The 20005-nt window shown below is 48.1% G+C and overlaps 1 protein-coding gene across 4 annotated transcripts in view; it reads left to right on the forward strand.

Moving 5' to 3' along the window:
• Positions 1–20005, forward strand: part of ARHGAP23 (Rho GTPase activating protein 23) — a 180528-nt gene that overhangs the window by 97174 nt on the left and 63349 nt on the right. For all 4 annotated transcript variants that reach the window (XM_077315773.1, XM_077315771.1, XM_077315769.1 and 1 more), the window contains exon 2: positions 8985–9164. In XM_077315773.1, the coding sequence (XP_077171888.1) occupies positions 8985–9164 (180 nt within the window). The remainder of the gene's footprint in view (positions 1–8984; positions 9165–20005) is intronic.

Below are 20005 nucleotides of genomic sequence, written 5' to 3' on the forward strand. Positions count from 1 at the left end.
ACCCGGCATTTAGTTGAGTCCAGTGACAGCCCCTGTTGGGCCCCCAGAACCCCCTTCCATCCGGAAAAACTCACTCTGCGGGAGTGAGACCGTAAGGTTACTGTCACTGTGAGCAAACATGACTTGCCTTACGTTACGATTACTGTTTATGTTTCCGCATTGTTAAAGACACAGTTATCCAACCGTGTTGTACTGTAGTATGTAATTTACATTCTCTGTGAACTGCCCTGAGCCACAAGGGAGGGCGGTATATAAATATAAATAAATAGCTGGGAAACTGAATACTGGGAACAGAATCTAGGAAGTAAAAGGGATCCTGAATTGCATAGGAATCCGGTAGCACTTTCAACAGCGTTACCATATTTCGAAAAGCTAAGAGGAGGACAGGTTTCCCGACTGACTGCTGCAAACAAGTGATCGCTATGAGAAATCTCATTTTGAATATCCCTGCTGTTTAGGCTGTGGAAATTGCTACAAACTAGGAATATTCCTCACATTCCTACTGCAAAACAGGGCATTTTCACCAGCTTTCTAAAAAGAGCCCCAAAGAGGACGAACACCAAAAAAGGAGGACAAGTCCCCTAAATAAGAGGGCACAGGTAGCCCGACCTTAAAGATTAGCAATATTTATTTCATCGTGACCATGCGGTCTCAGGACAAGAGGTGTAACATGCCATTGACCAGCGAGGGTCAGCATGGTAAAGTGGTTACAGTGCCAGATTAGGATCTCGGAGACCCGGGTTTGGCTCTTCAGATGTCCATGGACCACAATTCCCATGGGAATCTGGAGAGTGGCAGGGTGTGGCCACCCCTGATCTAGGCTGATTGGTCACTCTCCCAGCCTAATTTACACCAGAGAATTGCTGGAAGAAGATAAAATAGGGAAGAGCTGTGTGTGCTGTCCTGAACTCCTTGGAGAGATGACAGTCAAGTAGAAAGGAGGAAAGGGTGGACAGGCAAAAGAAGGTTTTCATGATTGATGGGGAATGTGGAAGGGCTAAATTTCACACCTTGATTTGAACCAAATCCTTGGCTGCCAGACTTTGGTGTTTCTGAGAAGACATTCCTAGTAAATGTACTTGAGGCGTAACCAAACATCTCCGAGCAGGACAAGAGAAGTAAAGCTGACAGTGTATCTGTCCTAGATTTGAGTCCATTATCAGCGGCCTTCAAGAGTTTCAGGGAATAACCTTTTGAGCGTCAAAGCCCCTTAATCAGACATAAGGACAGTCCTTCTATTCTAGACAGAAGGAGGGAAGAGGTGCTGTGCTGGATGCTAAGGTATAACTCCCCTCCTACCTTCTGACTGGGATAAAAGCACCCTTTCTACTTTGCTTGAATCTGACGAGCTTCCATTCTCAAAGGCTCCCACCCTGAAACTCCTGTTGATCTTTATGCTGCTACTGAACTTGAATCTAATAGTTCTCCTGCAGACCAACATGGCTACCCCTCTGAAACAATTTCCATGCCTTTTGTCCCCTTTGCTGCATAGCCCGGTGTTATTAGGATGCTTTAGGATACTTCGGGCTGATCCTGCGTTGAGCAGGGGGTTGGACCAGATGGCCTGTACGGCCCCTTCCAACTCTATGATTCTGTGATTCTGTAATCACCTTGTGTAATTCGACATCATTTGCACTGTGTATTTTGCCTCCTCACATCTTAACGGTTTAGGGATGCCAGCCTCCAGGTGGGCCCTGAGGATCCCTCAAAGTTACAGCACATCTCTGGGAAGCAGAGATCAGTTCCCCTGGAGAAAATGGTTAATTCGGAAGGACGGACTGAATAAGTGAGGTCTGTGTCCTCCCCAGGCTCCATTCACAAATCTCCCAAGAATTTCCCCAACCTGGACCTGACGGTCCTGCCCCCTGCCCCTGCCGTGGTTCAGAGGGAGCCGGCAACTCCTAAAGTCGAAATGGCACCATGCTGCGTGGTGCCCTATCCTGTATGTTACAAATATGAGAATGCAGACCCGGAGAAGTGGAGCATCACGTGATGTCTAGCCCTGTCTGCCCCTCACGTGCTCTCAGGAGTAATGCTGAGGTTAACATATGCTACCATTATGCCAAAATGACAAAGGCGGCCTCGTCCCTCTGCTCGGAAACAGGCAACACGCACAGAACCCCAGCTCAGCCTGAAGGGGGAAAAGCGCCGAGGGAAGCCCCCAATATCCATCTCTTTGTCACGTGGGAGCGTTGATCCTGGCTCATGGAGAGGCCCTGGGGCAGCTGGCGCGAGGCTGATATCGAGAGAGATTAATCTCGTGAATGCGAGACACCCTCATTTGCATCCTGATCCAAAACGCGGAGCGGCTTTGTGGTTGGAAGATAAGGGCCGGTTTGCCGGCGGAGCGTGATGGGCCCTGGAGGAGTCGGGAGCAGATAGGCGGTTGTGTCTGAGGATGAAACGGTGGCAGCTCGTATCTTCATTAGCTCCCCCGAGTCCCCCGAGGAGATTGTCGGGAGCAGGAGGCGTTGAAGATGAGTCGTCTGCCTTACCCCACCTTCCAGGCCGGTTTCAGAATATTAATCCTGGAGACGTGGCTAGCCGGACTGCCTCAGGGTTTTTTGCGAGCCGGAGAGAGGAGGCAGGAGGGCGCCGCTTCCAAGCATCCATTTGGTGCTGTGCACTTGGGGCAGGAGTGGGTAATGCTAGCCTTTGTGCTGCCCGTTCTGCAGATCGGGATGCCTTTGTCCTCTTGAAGGAAGTAGTGGTGATCCTATCAGCCTTTCCCTCAATCTCTGCCCTGGGTTGCTTTGTCAAGGCCAGCATCTCTGGGCAGGATGCTTAGCTGAAACCTCTCTTTGCTGTGACTCTTCCCCCTCCTTCATTTTCTCTGGGCACCTCCTGGGTGTCCTCTTGTCTCTGTGCTGTCTGGCTGCTAGGCCAGCCTCACAGCAGGAAACATCTGAACTTCTGGTCATCTGAACTTCTGGGAAAGGCTGCGTATCCCCTGGGGAGCTCTCACGTATCTCCAGGGTTCCCTGGACTAGGCAAATGTCCCTGATTCAGTTTAGGTCTTTTGGTGAATTTCTGCAAATGGAAGAATATTGATTTCTGCCAATTCTCCCTTTGGGGCAGTGTCAAGCAGGTGAAATCCTCTCCCATTGTCCCTTGCAGACCTGCTGGGAGTTTGGTTCTGTGCAGATTTGTTTCTCCCAGGCCGATTCCGCACCAGCAGCACCACACCAGGCTGCTGACGGGGTGTTGCTGCGAAGCTGCATGCTCCGCAGATTTCTGTGTCCCCACGGGGGACACATTTCAGTGCCGGATCTGCTCTGGTGCCGAAATGTGTCCCCCCAGGGGATGCAGCTGCAGCAGAAAGGTTCTGCTGGGTGGGTGGGTGGGGGGGGTTTGCAGGAAGGTGTGATTGTGTGGGAATCCTCCAGGCCTCACTGGGAGGTTGTGTAATTGTGACTCTGAAACTATAGTAAATAGTGCTTCCAAAAGCACAAAACAGTCATTTATAAAGTGTCAAAGACCATCATGATAACCAAACAGTTTGTGCATGATAATGCAACAATTCAACAAGTGTGATACAAACAATAATTCCGACAACAGTTCAAGAGGTTAGTTCCAACTGAAGTCCAGATGAGGATCTGGTAGTCCCCTGTTTTGCAAGGTGGCTTCTACAGTGGACATGACAAACCTTTGGGACAACAACATTTCCTGCTCTTATGAAGCTTCTCTTAGATGCATGTGTCTCATAAGAGGAGAAAACGTTGTTGTTTTTGTTGTTGTTGTTGTTAATATGATTTATTTCCTACCACTCCCAACAATGGCTCATGGCGAGTTACAAAGTCCTCGATAAAAACCCCATAAAACCCCCATTAAAAGGACGCTCAAAAATACAATCAACACAGTCAACAAGGCGATAAAAACAACTCAATCCCCACGCCAATTATCCAGTAACCTACTACGGCGGGGAGGGAGGGGGAGGACCCTCGCTGGCAAAACAACCCCAGGTGCTAGCCTATGGGTGGGGCCTAACAATCTTCCTCACTGCCCTGTCCGCAACCGTAGACTGGTGGAAGGACTGCTTTGCAGGCCCTGCAGAACGCAGAAATTGTATTTACCTCTACTTTGGTTAGATTTCAGTAGCAACATTGCCAACAGCTACCAAGTGGAATTTAGGGTCTATCTTTTAGGCAATATAAACTTGTAGTTAGGGGCAATCTTCTGATCAAAGAAATCTGAGTCATGAATGGTACCTGTTTTAATTGATTACTTGACAATTCTGTGTTCTGAAGAAGCCCTAATCGTTCTGAAGAGGGGGTGGGGGGGAGTACTTTAAAAGTATGATGCACATAGCAGGGGTAGTCAACCTGTGGTCCTCCAGATGTCCATGGACTACAATTCCCACGAGCCCCTGCCAGCGCTAGCTGGGAATTGTAGTCCATGGACATCTGGAGGACCACAGGTTGACTACCCCTGAGTTAGAGCCTTCAGTGCCAGTCAGGTTACTTAACAACAGTAAGACTCATTTGTTTGTGTGTATGTTTATGCAGATAACACACACACATATAGTGTGATATTTCATACCTGGGTTCAGGGTTTGAAAGGATCAGGGAGAGGGTGTGCAGTGCAGATAAGATCTCTCTTTGCCTGTTCTGTGATTCAAGGCAGCGGAGCCAGAGAAGAAAAGGTTTCTGGGACTGTTCTCTTGGGCTCCCGCGAGGAGCCCCTGTGGCTATGTAATGGCTAAGTGGAATTATATAATAACATCGGCCTGCGTGTCGCTCCGCCTTTTAGCAGTATTTTGAAACATTCCGGCATCTGGGGCTTTGCCTTGGGTTGCGTGCAGAAAGGGTGGATTCGCACCTCCTTTGCCCTTTCCCAGGTGCAGATGCAAAGTCAAGGCTGTGTGAAGACGTGGCAGCGAAAACGCATCGCTGCATTCGCTGGCAGGGGCTCATGGGAATTGTAGTCCATGGACATCTGGAGGGCCGCAGTTTTGACTATCCCTGGTTTAGAGAATTGCCTGCTATATAATCCGTTCCTTTACTGTGTGTTCTAGTAAGAGCTGAGTACATTGTGCGGCTGGCCATAGAAAAACAGAAACTTGGTATTGGTGCTGAGCATTTCAAGTTTTTACTTCTTTGGCAACAGGTTTCTAGTCCTCAGTATTGCAAGTATTAGTTTGAAAATGCGTGTGCGATGAGAAGTGAAATGCATAGGCATTTGATCTCCAACATGAGAAATTTGGATAGACATCTCTGTCAAGGTGCTTACTTTGTATACTTCACATGGGTTACAGAATTCATCTTTCCTTTGCGCAGTTTTCTTTCTAAAGGGCAAACAGTGCTACTCTGCAACGGTGAATTAAATTATACCCCGAGGTCTTGCTTGCTCCCACATAGTTCATCGCAGGGCCCGAAGCAATTGAAAGCCATCTGGTTTCGTGCTGGCAGGACGAAGTGGTGCATAATTCCCTTCTAAAGTATAGAGTGTCATGTTGCAAACCTTGGGCGTCCCACGAGGTTGGCAGGAGGGGAGGGAGACATGGAGCGCCTTCGGATGATGTGTCCGGCTTGGTAGCTGCATTCCTTGGGTTTACCAACAAAGTGCGGTTAAAGGGTAGCTCCCGTGTGGACTTGCTGTGTTGATGTCTTACACTGCAATTAACGTCAAAGATGCAAACCAGAATGTCCCTATTGAAAGATTTCTGGATTTAATAGGGTTGACGTTTTTGGACCCAGCAAAGTCCTGGGTGTCTGCCTCCATCTCCTCCAGTCAAAGATGCATTCTCTCCCTACCCCCCTCCCCAAACTTTGGGCTCATTCTTCCCATTCCAATGTCTCTCGCCAGCTCCTTGAGGGCCTGCTTCCAGGGAAAACAGGAAAGGAAGGCCTCTGTAGTTACCAAGCAACCTTCCAATATCCCTCACTCTTTCTTTCCATCTTTCAGGAACTTGCCCTGAAATGAAACGCTGAGAAATCACTGTTTTCCTATTGGATAGTGACGTAGTGTTGATTTGTGTGTTTTTTGTTTTCTTACGTTGGCGGAGTTGTACTACTTTACACTCAACTTAATGCAGGCTGCATTAAGTTTGTTCTGTGGAGATAAAATGCCGAGGGGACTTTGTACCATTGAGGATAGAGAAAAAACAGCATATAAAAACCGCCTTTCTTGCAACATAGGTTTTCAATAGGAGAAGCCACTGTTTTGAAATGCAAACTGTGCACAAAACCCAAGATTGGGAAAATCTCAAGTTCTTCTCCAGCATTTGAAATTTTACAATTTGGAATTTGGACACATCTGTCTAGTATGTTTTATCTGACCCCGTCCTCCAGGGCTGTGGTGGCCAAAGCAATGTTTTAAAAATATGCACCGCCAATCAAAGCTTCAGCATCAGAAGTCTTGCTGGGGAAAAGTGGCTCTGGCCAATTGCTAAACCGCCTTGAGCCCTCAGGGAGGGCGGTATATAAATATAATAATAAATAATAAAAATACTTGGTGGGCACTAGATGTTGGTGAGCTTCAGGGTGTCCTGTCTTTGGGCCTTCTTGTTAAAAATACTGTTTCTGGTTTTAGTCTCCTTGGAATCCTGAGATGGTCATTTCGCGATGCCACTTAAGGCTAGTGTGGCAATCTCACCATCTCTTCCAATCTCGTCACGGTAGAGTAGCCATTACTTGAATGGCCCAGGCTAATCCAAACTCATCAGATCTTGGAAGCTAAGTAGGGTTAGTACTTGGATGAGAGACCACCAAGGAATTCAAGAGTGGCTACACAATGGCAACGACAAGCCACCTCTGTTACTCTCTTGTCATGAAAACCCTATGGCAGGGGTGGCCAAACTGTGGCTCTCCAATTGTCCATGAACTACAATTCCCACAAACCCCTGCTAGTCCATGGACATCTGGAGAGTCCCAGCTTGGCCACCCTTGCCCTCTGGAGTCTCCAGAAGTTGGCTGCAATTTGAAGACACTTTCCAAATGCACAACTGGGAGGATAGATTAAAAGGATATATAAGCAAGATGTCCCATTCTGGAGCCAGTTGTTGACCTGTTCTCCCACCAGCTGTTAGGCTGGGCTTGTGCTACGGGTTTGAATAGGTATTGTATAGACAGGACATTATGTTTAATTGACCAGGGAAACGTGAAAGAAGCCTAAGCTTCTAGTGATGACTCCTTTCCCAGTCAATCAGAAGTCCCATACCGCCCACCAGTTATAAGGGCTGACCTTGCTCCCTTTGAGGGGACCACCACCCTTAGGAATTGGCCTACTTTTCCAGACCAACTATAGATTGAAGTGTGCTGAATTTAAACACCTGAAAGTGTTGTATGCTGAGTCAGACTTTGGGTCCACCTAGCCCAAGATTGTCTAGTCTGTCTGGCAACAGCATTCCAAGGTTTCGGGTCTTACTCAATACCTACCGGCAAAGATCCTTATCTGGAGATGCCAGGGATTGAACCTGAGTCCATTTGCATGCTGGTACTCTGCCACTGAGCCACAGTCTCTTCTCTTGGGATAGCAGAGAGCGTGCTTCTTTCTTCTCCGTGGTCTCTAGTCAAAACATTTTTTGAAATGCCGTAAGGCAAAACCCCAACGACTTTCATTTGCCATATAAATCAGGGTGTAGCCAACCAGCCATGGAGGCTTGCTCTGGTGCACGTAGCCTTCCTTTGGTGGGAAGAACTTTTCACAGGAGTAAATCTTCTTGCTCTGCTGTTAGTGGAATGGAATCTTTGGATCCAGCCCTATCTTTGTGTTTATTGTCAGTTTTAGTTTTTAACCCTCTGTGAAAGCAAGTGATACATGTTGTTGAAGAAGTTCATAAAACAGAAAAAGTGGGTCATGTATCTCTTGGGCAACAGTTTCCCTGTCGGGCTTCGTTTGAGCACTTTGGGCAAGCTCTCGACTTGCTGTGCCCTAGGTTTCCTGGTTTGATCTCCACATTCATTGAAAAAAAAAACCGAGAGCTTTGTTTTCTGACAGGAAGCAGCCACCAAGACCAGAGGGGACTGGGAAACAGGATGTGCTCCAGGAGCACGCCTGTGCCAAGTCTTTAAAACTATGCCCGCCTCTTCCTTTCCTTCTGGAAAGATCCCTCCAGCCAAGCACCATCCAATTTGATCTCCCAAAAAACTGTGTTTCTTTAGTTTAGGAGTCCCCTAACCATTTCGAGCCCAATCCACACATTTGGAATTCCAATACAGCCTGGTGGCACAGCTGCAGAATGACTTCTATAAAATAGCTTCTACAGGAAGCGGGGCCAGCTACAAAATGGTGGCCCCAGCTTCTCTTCCATCACAAAGCGATGATCCATATGTTATGCTGGCGATTGTTGCCAAAGCACCATTTTTAGAAATCTGCACAGCCAGTCGCATCTCCAGTGGCCAGTCAGAACCATCATCATCATCATGATCATCATCATCATCATCATCAATTTATTTTTAGAACCCACCCTTCCCACGTTCAGGGCGGGTAACAATAGTTTGTGAAATTATAAAATCAAATATAAATACAGCCAAACAATTCTCCTTCTATAGCTCCCAACGAATTCAGGTTTTGATGGGGGCCTGTGTCTAATCTCAGTTTATGGCAGTGAGGCCAGTGTTTCTTGCAGGTCTGTCCACCATAGGTCTAGTCCGTGGAATATCTCTGTCTTGCAGGCCCTGTGGAACTAATGGGAGTCTTAAGACAATGTTACTCGCCACGAGCCATAAGGAAGTGGCGGGAAATATATCGAATACTACTACTACTACTACTACTAGTAGTAGTAGTAGTAGTAGTAGTAGTAGTAGTAGTAATAACTGGCTAAGGTTTCACAGGGCCCTGATCTCTCTCGACAGAGCGTACCACCAGGCTGGGTCCAAGGATGAAAAGGCCCTGTGGTCCCAGGCAGTTTAGGGCAAAAGCCACAACTACTTTATGAACACACTTTTGTGGGTGCTTGCTCTAGCACGTGTGCGTGAACTTTTTACTCTGTTTCAAACTCCAGCAGGGACTCATCATTTTCTTATGCTTTTATTTCTCAACAGCCGAAGCTGGGCCGAAGAGATGGTCTGGCCACGAACGCCAACACTCCCCCTGTGGAGTCCTTCCCCTGGGTGGGGCCCAAAACGGTGGTGCTGCACAAGAACTTGCAGGGGGGTTACGGCTTCACCCTCCGGCATTTCATCGTATACCCCCCAGAGTCGGCGGTTCATTCCAACGTGAAGGTAATGTTTTTCCCCTGGATTTTTTTTTTGGGGGGGAATGGGCTGCAGCAGTATCTTTTGCAAAATTTTAGGGCCCCTAATGCTTATAGCAAGGAAGCTTGTGTGGTGTGGCCTCTTCTGGGTGAGTGGAATGTCAGAAGCTCTTGCTACGTGAGAGTAATCTAATTTTGAGGAGGTGTCTTGGCTTAGTGGTAGAGCATCTGCTGGGCAGGCAGAAGGTCCCAGGTTACATCCATGGTATCTCCAGCTAGAGGATTACTTATGTACTTATTTTTATTTGCATTTATATTCCACCTCCCTTGCGACTCAGGGCACTCTTTCACTTCCCTCTCTCAGTGGCAAAATTTTCCTCCTGTTTTTCTTTCCCTTTATTGACTTAGACACTATAGAAGAAGAAGAAAAGTTGGTTCTTAGATGCTGTTTTTCTCTACCCGAAGGAGTCTCAAAGCGGCTTCCAGTCCCCTTCCCTTTCCTCTCCCCCCACAACAGACACCCTGTAAGGTGGGTGAAGCTGAGAGAGCCCTGATATCACTGCTTGGTTAAAACAGCTTTTATCAGTGCCATGGCGAGCCCAAGGTCACCCAGCTGGCTCCATGTGGGGGAGCGTAGATTCAAACCCGGCTCACCAGATTAGAAGTCCACACTCCTAACTGCTACACATTACATAGTAATGTGTTTTCTTCTTTGCCCTAGACTTCTGGCTGTCTAACCATATCACAGTGTAATATTTTGGGCTGGGAACATGAGGGCAGGAGTGGGAACCCCCTTTAACTTCAGCGGCACCCTGAGAAGTTTTTATATTCCAAATTATACGAGCTGACCCTGTGAGGTGTGAACTGTGACAGCCCCAAGGTCACCCAGCTGGCTGCATGTGGAGGAGTGGGAAATCAAATCCGGTTCTCCAGATTTGAGGCAGCCGCTCTTAACTACTACACCAACAAGATATTTTATTCAACAAAGAGTGGAAAAGATTAGATAAAATCAGGGGTTGAAATTTTGGAGATAAAACCTTTATATCAGTGGTTTTCAACTTTCCTAATGCCGTGACCCTTTAATATGGTTCCTCATGTTGTGGTGACCTCAACCATAATACTATGCAAGGGTTCTTTCCCAGAAATTACACCGAAACTGATCAATGGCGTGAAGATCCATTGTTCATGATGGTATAAACATTGTTTTTTCCCCCGGGGGGTTTCTCAGTTTGGTTCTGCCTCTTGTTCCACCATGCCAATCTCGCTCTTTTCTGCTACTCCAAACAGATGAACGCTCTACCTCAACCCCCAGGGTGAGAACTGCTGCTATATATGCACATAATTTAGTTCTTATGTTTCAAGCTAATGACCTTTTCTTAAGCTGTTGGGAGGCTTTTGTTCCAGGGTTTGCCCAAACACTCCAGTATATTTTCTCTGACTCTTTTGGTTTCCAGAAGGCTGGTACACTCTTTCCTAGTACCCAGAACTCTTGAAACACCAGTAGTTATCTTGAGTTTTTAACTGAATCTTAAGGTCTCCAAAGGCAGTTTCTAATCACACCAGGCCAGGGATCTGTGCACTCTTCAGAGCTAACTCTCTGTTTGACTGAGTAGGGAAAGTCTCTCACTAGAAGATCAATCCCCTGTCATTGGCCCACATGGGAGTCTTCATCTAACTACCCATTGGTCCTTGCCAACTTTCCCTGGTTCCCCTGTTTGTGTTAAACTGCTCTCAGTCAGGGCTGAATTCCGAATGAATTCTCCTCCTCGGTATTCATCTCTAAAGTCTCTTCTCTGATTAGCTGATGCTCACCCACCAGATTGCTAGGAGCAGCCTGTCATTCAAGGCTCTCTGTTTCTGTGAATAATTAGCCCTTCATGATCCTTCAGCTGTTTGTACAGCACTTCTAAGCTTTTAAAAAGTGCAGTCCATTTAAAAAGTGCAGGCTATAAGCTTTTGTGTGCATCGAACACTTCATCAGATGTAGTAGTTTTTAGGACTTTTCCTTTGACCCCCCTTTGACCCTCATAAATATGCAGAGCTTTTTGATTTTTTTATAACCTGGTGCCACTGGCTGCAAATTCCACAGGCTTGCCACAAAGGGCTCCAAGCAGACTTGGTAACCACTTTTATGGCTTGTTTTGATTTATTACCCGTCAACCTTCAGGGTATCCTCTCTCTCTCTCTCTCTCTCTCTCTCTCTGTCTCTCTGTCTCTCTGTCTCTCTGTCTCTGTCTCTCTCCTTTTTAAAAAGGAGAACTTTCATTGACTTCTCCATGTTTCTCTCAAAACCTGTCTCCAATTCATGAGTATTTCTCATCTTCACAGGGTTCTCTGAGCAGAGAGAAGTCCGTTTTTGTTCTTCCCTATGAATGTTTTTTTTGAGAATACAGAAACAGTGGTTGTTAGTTCTGGAATCGTTTTCCGCTTGGCCTGCATGGGTCCTTTATGGAGACCGGTTGATTCAGCCTCCCTTTACTGTTCCCTGTAACCCAGGGGTAGTCAACCTGTGGTCCTCCAGATGACCATGGACTACAATTCCTATGAGCCCCTGCCAGCATTTGCACACAGGTTGACTACCCCTGCTGTAACCTGTGTGCATGAGCAGCCGCCCATCAATGCAGGAAGAGCAGCAGAACCACAGAACACCAGCATTAGGTATCATAGAACCATCGAATCATAGAATAATAAGAGTTGGATCTCATGGTCATCTAGTCCAACCCCCTGCACTATGCATTGGGGGATGGGGAGCCCTTGGTCTCTATTTCGCATGGTGCCCTTGGCCCTGCACGTCATCTGGTTGGCCACTGTATGAAACAGGACACTGAACTAGATGGACCACTGATCTGATCCAACAGGGTAGTTGTTAGGCTGTTACAAGAAATGGCCTTGAGATGCCATGTTCTTAGCCTAGCAAGTTTTAAAGGACTTTCAGTCTTTTAGTCGTCACACTGGGAGAGAGAGAGAGATCTTTTCCCAGATGTTTTCCTTGTGTGTAACAGCAGAGGGAAGTTTGGTGTCCTTCCAAACTCTACTGATTTGGGGAAGGGAGGTAACTGTTGGGTATTAGTAAAAAAAAAGAAAAAGGAAGGAAGGAAGGAAGGAAGGAAGGAAGGAAGAGAGAAAGAAAGAGGGAAAGAAAGAGAGAAAGATACTTCTCTGTAAACACAGACAACTGGCAGAGAAGAAACCAAAGAATACTTGGTTTCAGACCAAAGAATCTCTGTGAAATGTTAAAAGCCATTAATTTGTCTTCAACGAGCCTTTGGACCTCTTTCCATGATGGGATAATGGGTATGCAAACATTCTCCAGGGCCTTAGTGGGTCACCTGTTTTTCGGACTTATCCAAGCCAAGTCACCCATCCCTGTACTTTAAACCAGCCGAATCAGCAGTATCTGAATGATGATTTGGCTGGTTTAAAGGAAGGGTTGGGGGGGGGGGGGAGAGGAGAAGGAGAGCTGCGCAGTGCTCTCTTTCTCCCCCACCTTCTCAGATGCTGCTTGGGAAGGCCAGGGTGTGTGTGCTCCCTTTAAATTCCTCTTGTCCCCCTTCTCAAGAAGTGGAGATGTTCTCTACTGCCTGAGAAGCCTGGGGGGGGGGGTATTTAAAGGACGCACCAAGCAGGTGATCATGGCAGATCAGTGGGTGCCATAGAGTTGCCAGCTCCAGATTGGGAAACTCCTGGAGATTTAGGGGTGGAGCCAGTGGAGGACAGGGACCTCAGTGGGGTAAGGTCTCCCCTGTGCAAGCACCGAGTCATGTCTGACCCTTGGGGTGACGCCCTCTAGCGTTTTCATGGCAGACTAAATATGGGGTGGTTTGCCAGTGCCTTCCCCAGTCATTACCGTTTACCCCCCAGCAGCACGCTGGGTACTCATTTTACCGACCTCGGAAGGATGGAAGGCTGAGTCAACCTTGAGCCGGCTGCTGGGATCGAACTCCCAACCTCATGGGCAAAGCTTTCAGGCGGCTGCCTTACCACTCTGCGCCACAAGAGGCTCTTATCTCAGTGGGGTACAGTGCCCTATAGTCCACCCTCCAAAGCATCCCTGTTCTCCAGGGGAACTGATCTCTGTAGCCTGAAGATGACTTGTAATACCAGCAGATCCTCAGGCCCCTCCTAGGGACTGGCATCCATGCTAGGCTGTGAAAGAGTGAGGGTCCAGCCCAAGATCACCCCCGTTTCACTCCCGTGTCTCTGCAGGGCTGCCCTCATCTCAGGAAGCCAGACCGCCCCTCTCTCTCACCCCTCCGTGCCCCGAGCTGGTTTCCAATAGCTAAGAGCTATTTGCTGACATCCCATTCCATTCAGATGAAGCGTCTGGCTTGGAAACGCTGTCTCTGCAAGAGGGGGGCGGGAGAGCCTTCAGGCCCACACAGACCAAAGTCCTACCCTCCACCCACCCACCCACCCACCCGTATTTGCTTTTGTCGTTTCAGAAGGGGAAAGTGAATCCTTTGCCAGATGAGTTCAAAGGCACTGGAGTAGAGGAAGGGAGGGGATTGGGGGTGGGGGTGTTAAAACTGTTCTCTGTCTCCCCCCCCCCTTTTCTGCAGCATCAGCTTCATCTGGACAAAAGGGTGACTGTTGTGTTCTGTGGTTTGGACAAAAGGTTGTGTGTGTTCTGCCCTCCCCCTCCCCTCCCACCCTGGTTCAGACAGAGATGTCCAAGGGTTGGCTGTTGTTGGCCGCTAACTGTTGGTTCATTTCTCTTTTCTTCCCAACCAAATTCTCTTCTGTTCTGTGGTGGGATTTCTCCAACTTTCCAGTCCTCACAAAAAGTTTGGACTGATCGTGTTCATTTGCCAGCGGACAACTGTAAGCAGGCCGGATCAGGGCGACAGAAGAAAAGGGCAGCAGTAGATCAGGGGGGTTGGAGGAGCAGGGCATTTGGAAGCCTTGCCATGATTTTAGTGTTGGACAAGGATCTTTGAGGCCCAGGTTCGAATCCCTGCGTCACCATAGAAATGTATTGGGGCGACCTTGGGACAGTCACTTTGTGACCTGGCCTAACCTACCTTGCAGGGTTGCTATGAGGATAAAATGGGGGAAGAGAACGATGTCGGTCAGTTTGGGTCCCTATTGGGGAGAAAGGCAGAGTATAAATGAAGTTAAATAAAGGCCAAGGGCATGCAGAACTAGGGAAGGTGAGGGGAAGAGTTATATTGAGGCTGAAGGAGTCCAAAATGCAGTTAGGAAAAGGACAAAGAAATGCAGATGGCTGTCAAAGAATTAGGAGAAGAAATACTTCCCTGGCTTGTTTTTTTTTGGTTTGTTTGGTCTGCTTATCCGCAGATGACACATCTGTAGAATGTGTGCCAAAACCAGGTTCTGCAGTCTCCAAATTCTGGCTGACCTTGGGAGTCCAGCAAATTTTGTTGTAGCCTCAGCACTCCTCAGATTGTGAGTGTGTGTGTGTGTGTGAGAGAGAGAGGTGTTGTGATTTAGGTCTTATGAAGTTTGGAACAATTTGACAGATATATTTATAAACTTCTGATTGGCTTTATTTTTCCTCCTATGTAGAAATATTTCTTGAAATGCATGGTGCAAACATTGACTTCCTTTAAAAAAAGAAATCCCATTTGGTATCGTTGGCTGCCCTCCCGACTTCTTTCCCCTTCCCCGGTCATTCAAACGGGTGATCCAAGCCAATCGGGTCACCCTACGGTGTAGCCAATCACGCTTGGCTTTGCAGGGACGTCAGCTGAGAGAGGAGGAGGGCAGTGGGAATGGACAAGGGGACATTTTTGGGCTGAAATATCGTTGGGAAAATAACGTGTCTTTTTGATGTGGCCAAAAAAAAAAATGTGGTAGGCAATTGTGGTTTTGCGCTGCTTGTTTTCTCTTGGAAAAACCAACACTTCCAGCTATCTGTAAGTTGAACAGAGCCAGCAATGTACTTGACACATGACTACAGAAGCAAAATAAGCCTTCAGGGACCGCCTGTCAAAAACCACGAGGCAAATGTGAAAAATGCAGCTATTCTCCCCACCCTTCTTGTGTCTTTTAAGAATTTATTTATCTATATCATCATTTACTATAAATCTGTATTCATGTTCCTTGTCCCAGTCTTTTCCTCACAATGGTTAGGCTGAGGGGTTGTGACAAGGTCACCCAGCAAGTTACTATGGTATGAGGTAAGATTGGAACTTGGGACTCCCAAATCTTAGGCTGACGCTTCATTTGTTTATTATGAGATTAATTGGCCGCCGCTCTCAGCCAGGCCGGCTCCTGGTGGCTTACAGTTCACATAAAAACATGAATGGCCCAACATTAAAACCCACCATATAACCCCGTAGATTGAACAGATTGCAACAGTTGCCCAGCAGATGTTCCAGGACGGATGCTAGACTCTGTGTTATGGATAAAAGGATGGACGGACAGAGATGGAAGTCATCCAGAGAAGTGAAGGGGGACGGGACACCCAACAATGTTCCAAGCTTTAGTCCCGACCAAATGCCTGCTGGAGGAGCTCCATTTTGCAAGCCCTGCAGAGCTGTGCCAGCCCCGTCAGCATCTCAGCTTGTCTGGGAGCTCATTCCACCAGGTTGGGGCCAGGACTGAAAAGGCCCTGGTCAAGGCCAGGTGTAGTTCCCGAGGTCAGAGATCACTAATCTGTTAGCAGCTGCAGGGTGAAGCACCCTGTGGGGGGCATTGGAGGATAATCAGTCTCTCAGGTATTCTAGGGCCCAGACTGCATAAGGCCTTAAAGGTCAGGACCAAAACCTTGAACATCTGGAGCAGAACCAGTAACCAGTGCAGCTGCCTCAGAACAGGCTGGATGTGAGCCACGATATTTTCCTGTGAGGACCCTAGCATTCTGTAGCAATTGGAGCTTCCAGATCAAGCTCAGGGGCAGGCCCACGTAGAGCGAGTTACAGAAGTCTAGTCTGGAGGTGACTGTCGCATGGATCGGCGTGGCCCAGCTGTAGGGCCAGGTAGGATGCTAGTAGACTCTTTTGGCACAGGTGGGAAAATCCCAATTGGGCTGCCCTGGTGATCTGAGCCTCCATAGACAACTATGGCTGCTGTGGTATAGCCACTATAAGGTATAACCACTATGCCACACTTATCCCCCCTGTGCTGGTCTATGACCGTAATAAAGATCTGATTAACTGAGAGCCAGTTTGGTGTAGTGGTTAGGAATGCGGACTTCTAACCTGGCATGCCAGGTTCGATTCTCCGCTCCCCCACATGCAACCAGCTGGGTAACCTTGGGCTCGCCACGGCACTGATAAAGCTGTTCTGACCGAGCAGGAATATCAAGGCTCTCTCAGCCTCACCCACCCCACAGGGTGTCTGTTGTGGGGAGAGGAAAGGGAAGGCGACTGTAAGCTGCTTTGAGCCTCCTTTGGGCAGAGAAAAGCGGCATATAAGAACCAACTCCTCCTCCTCCTCCTCCTCCTTCTTGCTAAGGAGGCAGTCTTCTATCACACTGGATCTCAGCATGATGGAGGAGCCTGTCTTCTTTCCCTCTCCGGGGAGAGGGGGCTTCCCCCCAGTTCTACATCCACCTCCAACAGCAAGGTACTTGGCTGCGTTTGTTCAAACGCCGGCCTCTCACCCCTCGCTGTCCTTGTCTTCGCAAGGCACTCATGCAAAGCTGCTCGGCTGGCAGATCCGGCAGGAGTCAAACCAAGGAGCGGTCCCTGGGACTGGACTCGCAGGAGGCTTGCTTTTATCTTCCCCAGCTGCAGGGCGAGGGGCAGAAGCTTGGGCAGGGTGTGGCAAGCGGATCCCGGGGGCTGGGTTTCGATGGGGGTGATTCATCTGGGCGGGCGCCAAACTGCAGAGGGCTCTGCTGTGTGCCAGGCATTCCCTGGCAGATGTTGCCCGATGACTTCACCACCTCCTTGTGCCCCAGGGGGAGACAGGCACAGTAGGTTGCTCCACGTGCACAGAGGGAGGGCGGGGAGGGAAGAAGCCCGTCGCCAAAGGAGCCAGGAGGAGGAGGAGGAGGAGGAGATGCCTCATCAAGGCAGGTGGGCAGCTGGGGGGGGGAAATGATGTTGACTCCCCCAGCCCGGGCACTCCACCCGTTCCGGCTGTGGATTTCATCAAGTCATTCATTCATTTATTCATTCTGATTTTCAAATTAAATCCCGTCGGTCAGCCAAAACGGCTCATAAGGAAACTGACGCTCCTGCTTACAGGAACATCCAAGGGAGGGAATCAAAGCAATTAAAAAATCTCAGAGAAGAGGTGCAAAAGATGAACCACAGCAGCACCCTGCGACATTTCAACCACGGGCCTTTCGGCAGCTTCCTAAACACACGCAGACCCAAACTGCATATTGCAGCAGACACGGGTCCAGACTGTAGTGGTCAACACCCTTTTGGAAGGATATATAACCATTTAAAATCTGCAATGAAGGCCCGATTGCAGTGTGGGAGCAAGAAGCAGTCTTGTGTTTCTGTTATTGATTCTGTTGTTCACCACCCTGAGCCAGATTGCTGGAAGGGCAGTATACAGATTTAAGAATGAATGAATGAATGAATGAATGAATGGATGAATGGATGGATGGATGGATGGATGGATTCAGATTCAGATTCAGATTCAGATTCAGACTACCTTTATTGGCATAAAATTGCAAGGCATAAAATGAAAATTTCAAACAGTTTCAGATGTAAAATCATTCGTAAAAGATTTTCATTTAAAATTGCCAGTAAAAACTTTGCTACTTTTATAATAGTTGCTGAATGAATATTGCAGAGGTGGCCAAACTTTGGTTCGCCAAATGTCCATGGACTACAATGACCATGAGCCCGTGCCGTGGCAGGGGCTCATGGTCATTGTAGTCCATGGACACCTGTAGAGCCACAGTTTTCCCACCCCTGCCATATTGGCTTGTCTGTGCTGCAAGATGCAAACCTCAGGGTGGATCGGAGGCTTCCCTCTGTTTGTTCTGCCACGTTTCTCCCCACCTCACCTGCAAATGAAAACGCACAGGAAAGGCAGCAGCTCCTAGGTGTCAGCATCTGAGTGGATCTACAGAAAACCGTGGCTTTCGTACAAAACAAGGGCCGTCTGTTTTTTAGCGAGATGCCAAAGTGGAGCCTGCAGGAAGCCGATGAGAGCTGGGGTCAAGAGGTGGGAGGCAGCCTGGCTACAGCCAAATCGTAGCCAGGGTTGGGTGGACTCTCAGTCGCCTGTCCAGGAGATCCAGGAGCAGGATGCAAGGGTCAAGGGCAAAGGCAAGAGGGCAGCTCAGCCAGGAAAGGCCCATGCATTTGGTCAGGTGGCCTGTTGCTTCATTGGAGGCCTGCCCTCAACCTGGAAGTCTGTATACCCAGGAAGGTCAGCAGTATCCAACCAGAGGGGTCTGGTGTGTGTGAGTGTGTGTCCTTGCCTGTCTGGAGGGAACACAAGAAGGTGCCTTCCTAGGAATCAGACCATTGGTCCATCAAGATTAGTATCGCCTACTCAGACTGGCAACGGATCACCAAGGTCTCAGGCAGAGGTCTTTTACATCATCCACCACCTGGTCCTGTTAAAAGATGACAGGGATTGAGCCTGGGACCTTCTGCATGCCAAGCAGATGCTCTGGCACTGGGTTGAAGCCCCTTGGAAGGCTCTGGTAATGGCTTCAGAACATTCTCTACAACCTAACTTCAGGGTTGCAGGTTGAAAGACAGAGGTCTCTGCCCAGCCTGAGGGGTCGAAAACAAAAGCCGTGTTACACCGTTCACAGCGGCTAACCCCAATAACACAAAACAGTATGGAAGCATTTGAGGTCCCCAGAACTCTTCATACAGCTGAATGTGCATTTTCCGGAAAGCTCTCTTGTCTGTATCTTGTGCAGAATCCAAAAACAACAATGAAATTTGTCATAGAATCATAGAGTTGGAACAAACCTCCAGGGTCATCTAGTCCAACCCCCTGCACAATGCAAGAAATCACAACTACTTGTCCACCCACAGTGACCCCAATTTCATGTCCAAATGAGCCCTCCTCCAAAAATCTTCAGAATCTAGCCTGGCCTGGAGGAAATTCACCTGCCATCCCATTTGATTGGGGCTAACAAAATTGCCAGCTGGGTCTGAAAAAGTTTTTAAAAATAGTTTTATCTATGCTGTGTTCTATCTGTTTATATTGTATTCATGAGGTGGATGTGTTTTATTATGCTGTGAGCTGCCATGAGCCAGCTTGTCTGGGAGTGGCGGGATCAAAATCTAATAATAAATAAATCAATAAAATTGATGCTAGGTGAATAGCGCTCCCAGTATTACAAATGCTTGAGACGTGTAGTTAGCAGATTTAGATCAGGAACTTCCTGGTATCTTTAAAATACTTTCCTCCAGTGTCTACACAAAGTTGTTTTTCTGCATAATGAAACTTCGTTCTTTTAAGCAGTCTGGCACTGCGATCCTCTTTGCTTATCTAAACACCTGCCCTTCCCAAACTTCACCAAAATCTCCAGGTATTTCCAGCCAGACCTGGTAACCCGACAGGTGAAGCAGGTGTTCGATCACATGTTTAGGAAGAAGGAAGAGACAATGGAATGGGTAATCAGGGCGATCAAATGTCTCTCCGACACCAAAGAAGTCCTTTCAGTGTTTGAGAGCAGGTGGAAACTCAGCAGTTGTTCATTTAGCAAAATTAATTTGGGCTGAAGTGGTAGGCAGAGAGACCATGACAGTCAAATTGGGTAATAGACCCTAGTGGTGGGATATGACATACTGACTGGCAGCTGTGCTTTTTAAGGAGTTCAGTGGCAGTGGGAACAAGGCAAGAGGGTTGGCAGTCTCTCCTCCGACTGAGAGTGTAGGCAGACTGTGTTTTGGGAACAGTGTGTAACGCTTCCAGTAGAGATCTGGCTTGCAGGGGAGACCACATTTATGGGAATGGCCTTCTGTCACTGCAGAA

This window comes from Paroedura picta, chromosome 16 (assembly GCF_049243985.1).
Source record: "Paroedura picta isolate Pp20150507F chromosome 16, Ppicta_v3.0, whole genome shotgun sequence".
Taxonomy (NCBI): domain Eukaryota; kingdom Metazoa; phylum Chordata; class Lepidosauria; order Squamata; family Gekkonidae; genus Paroedura; species Paroedura picta.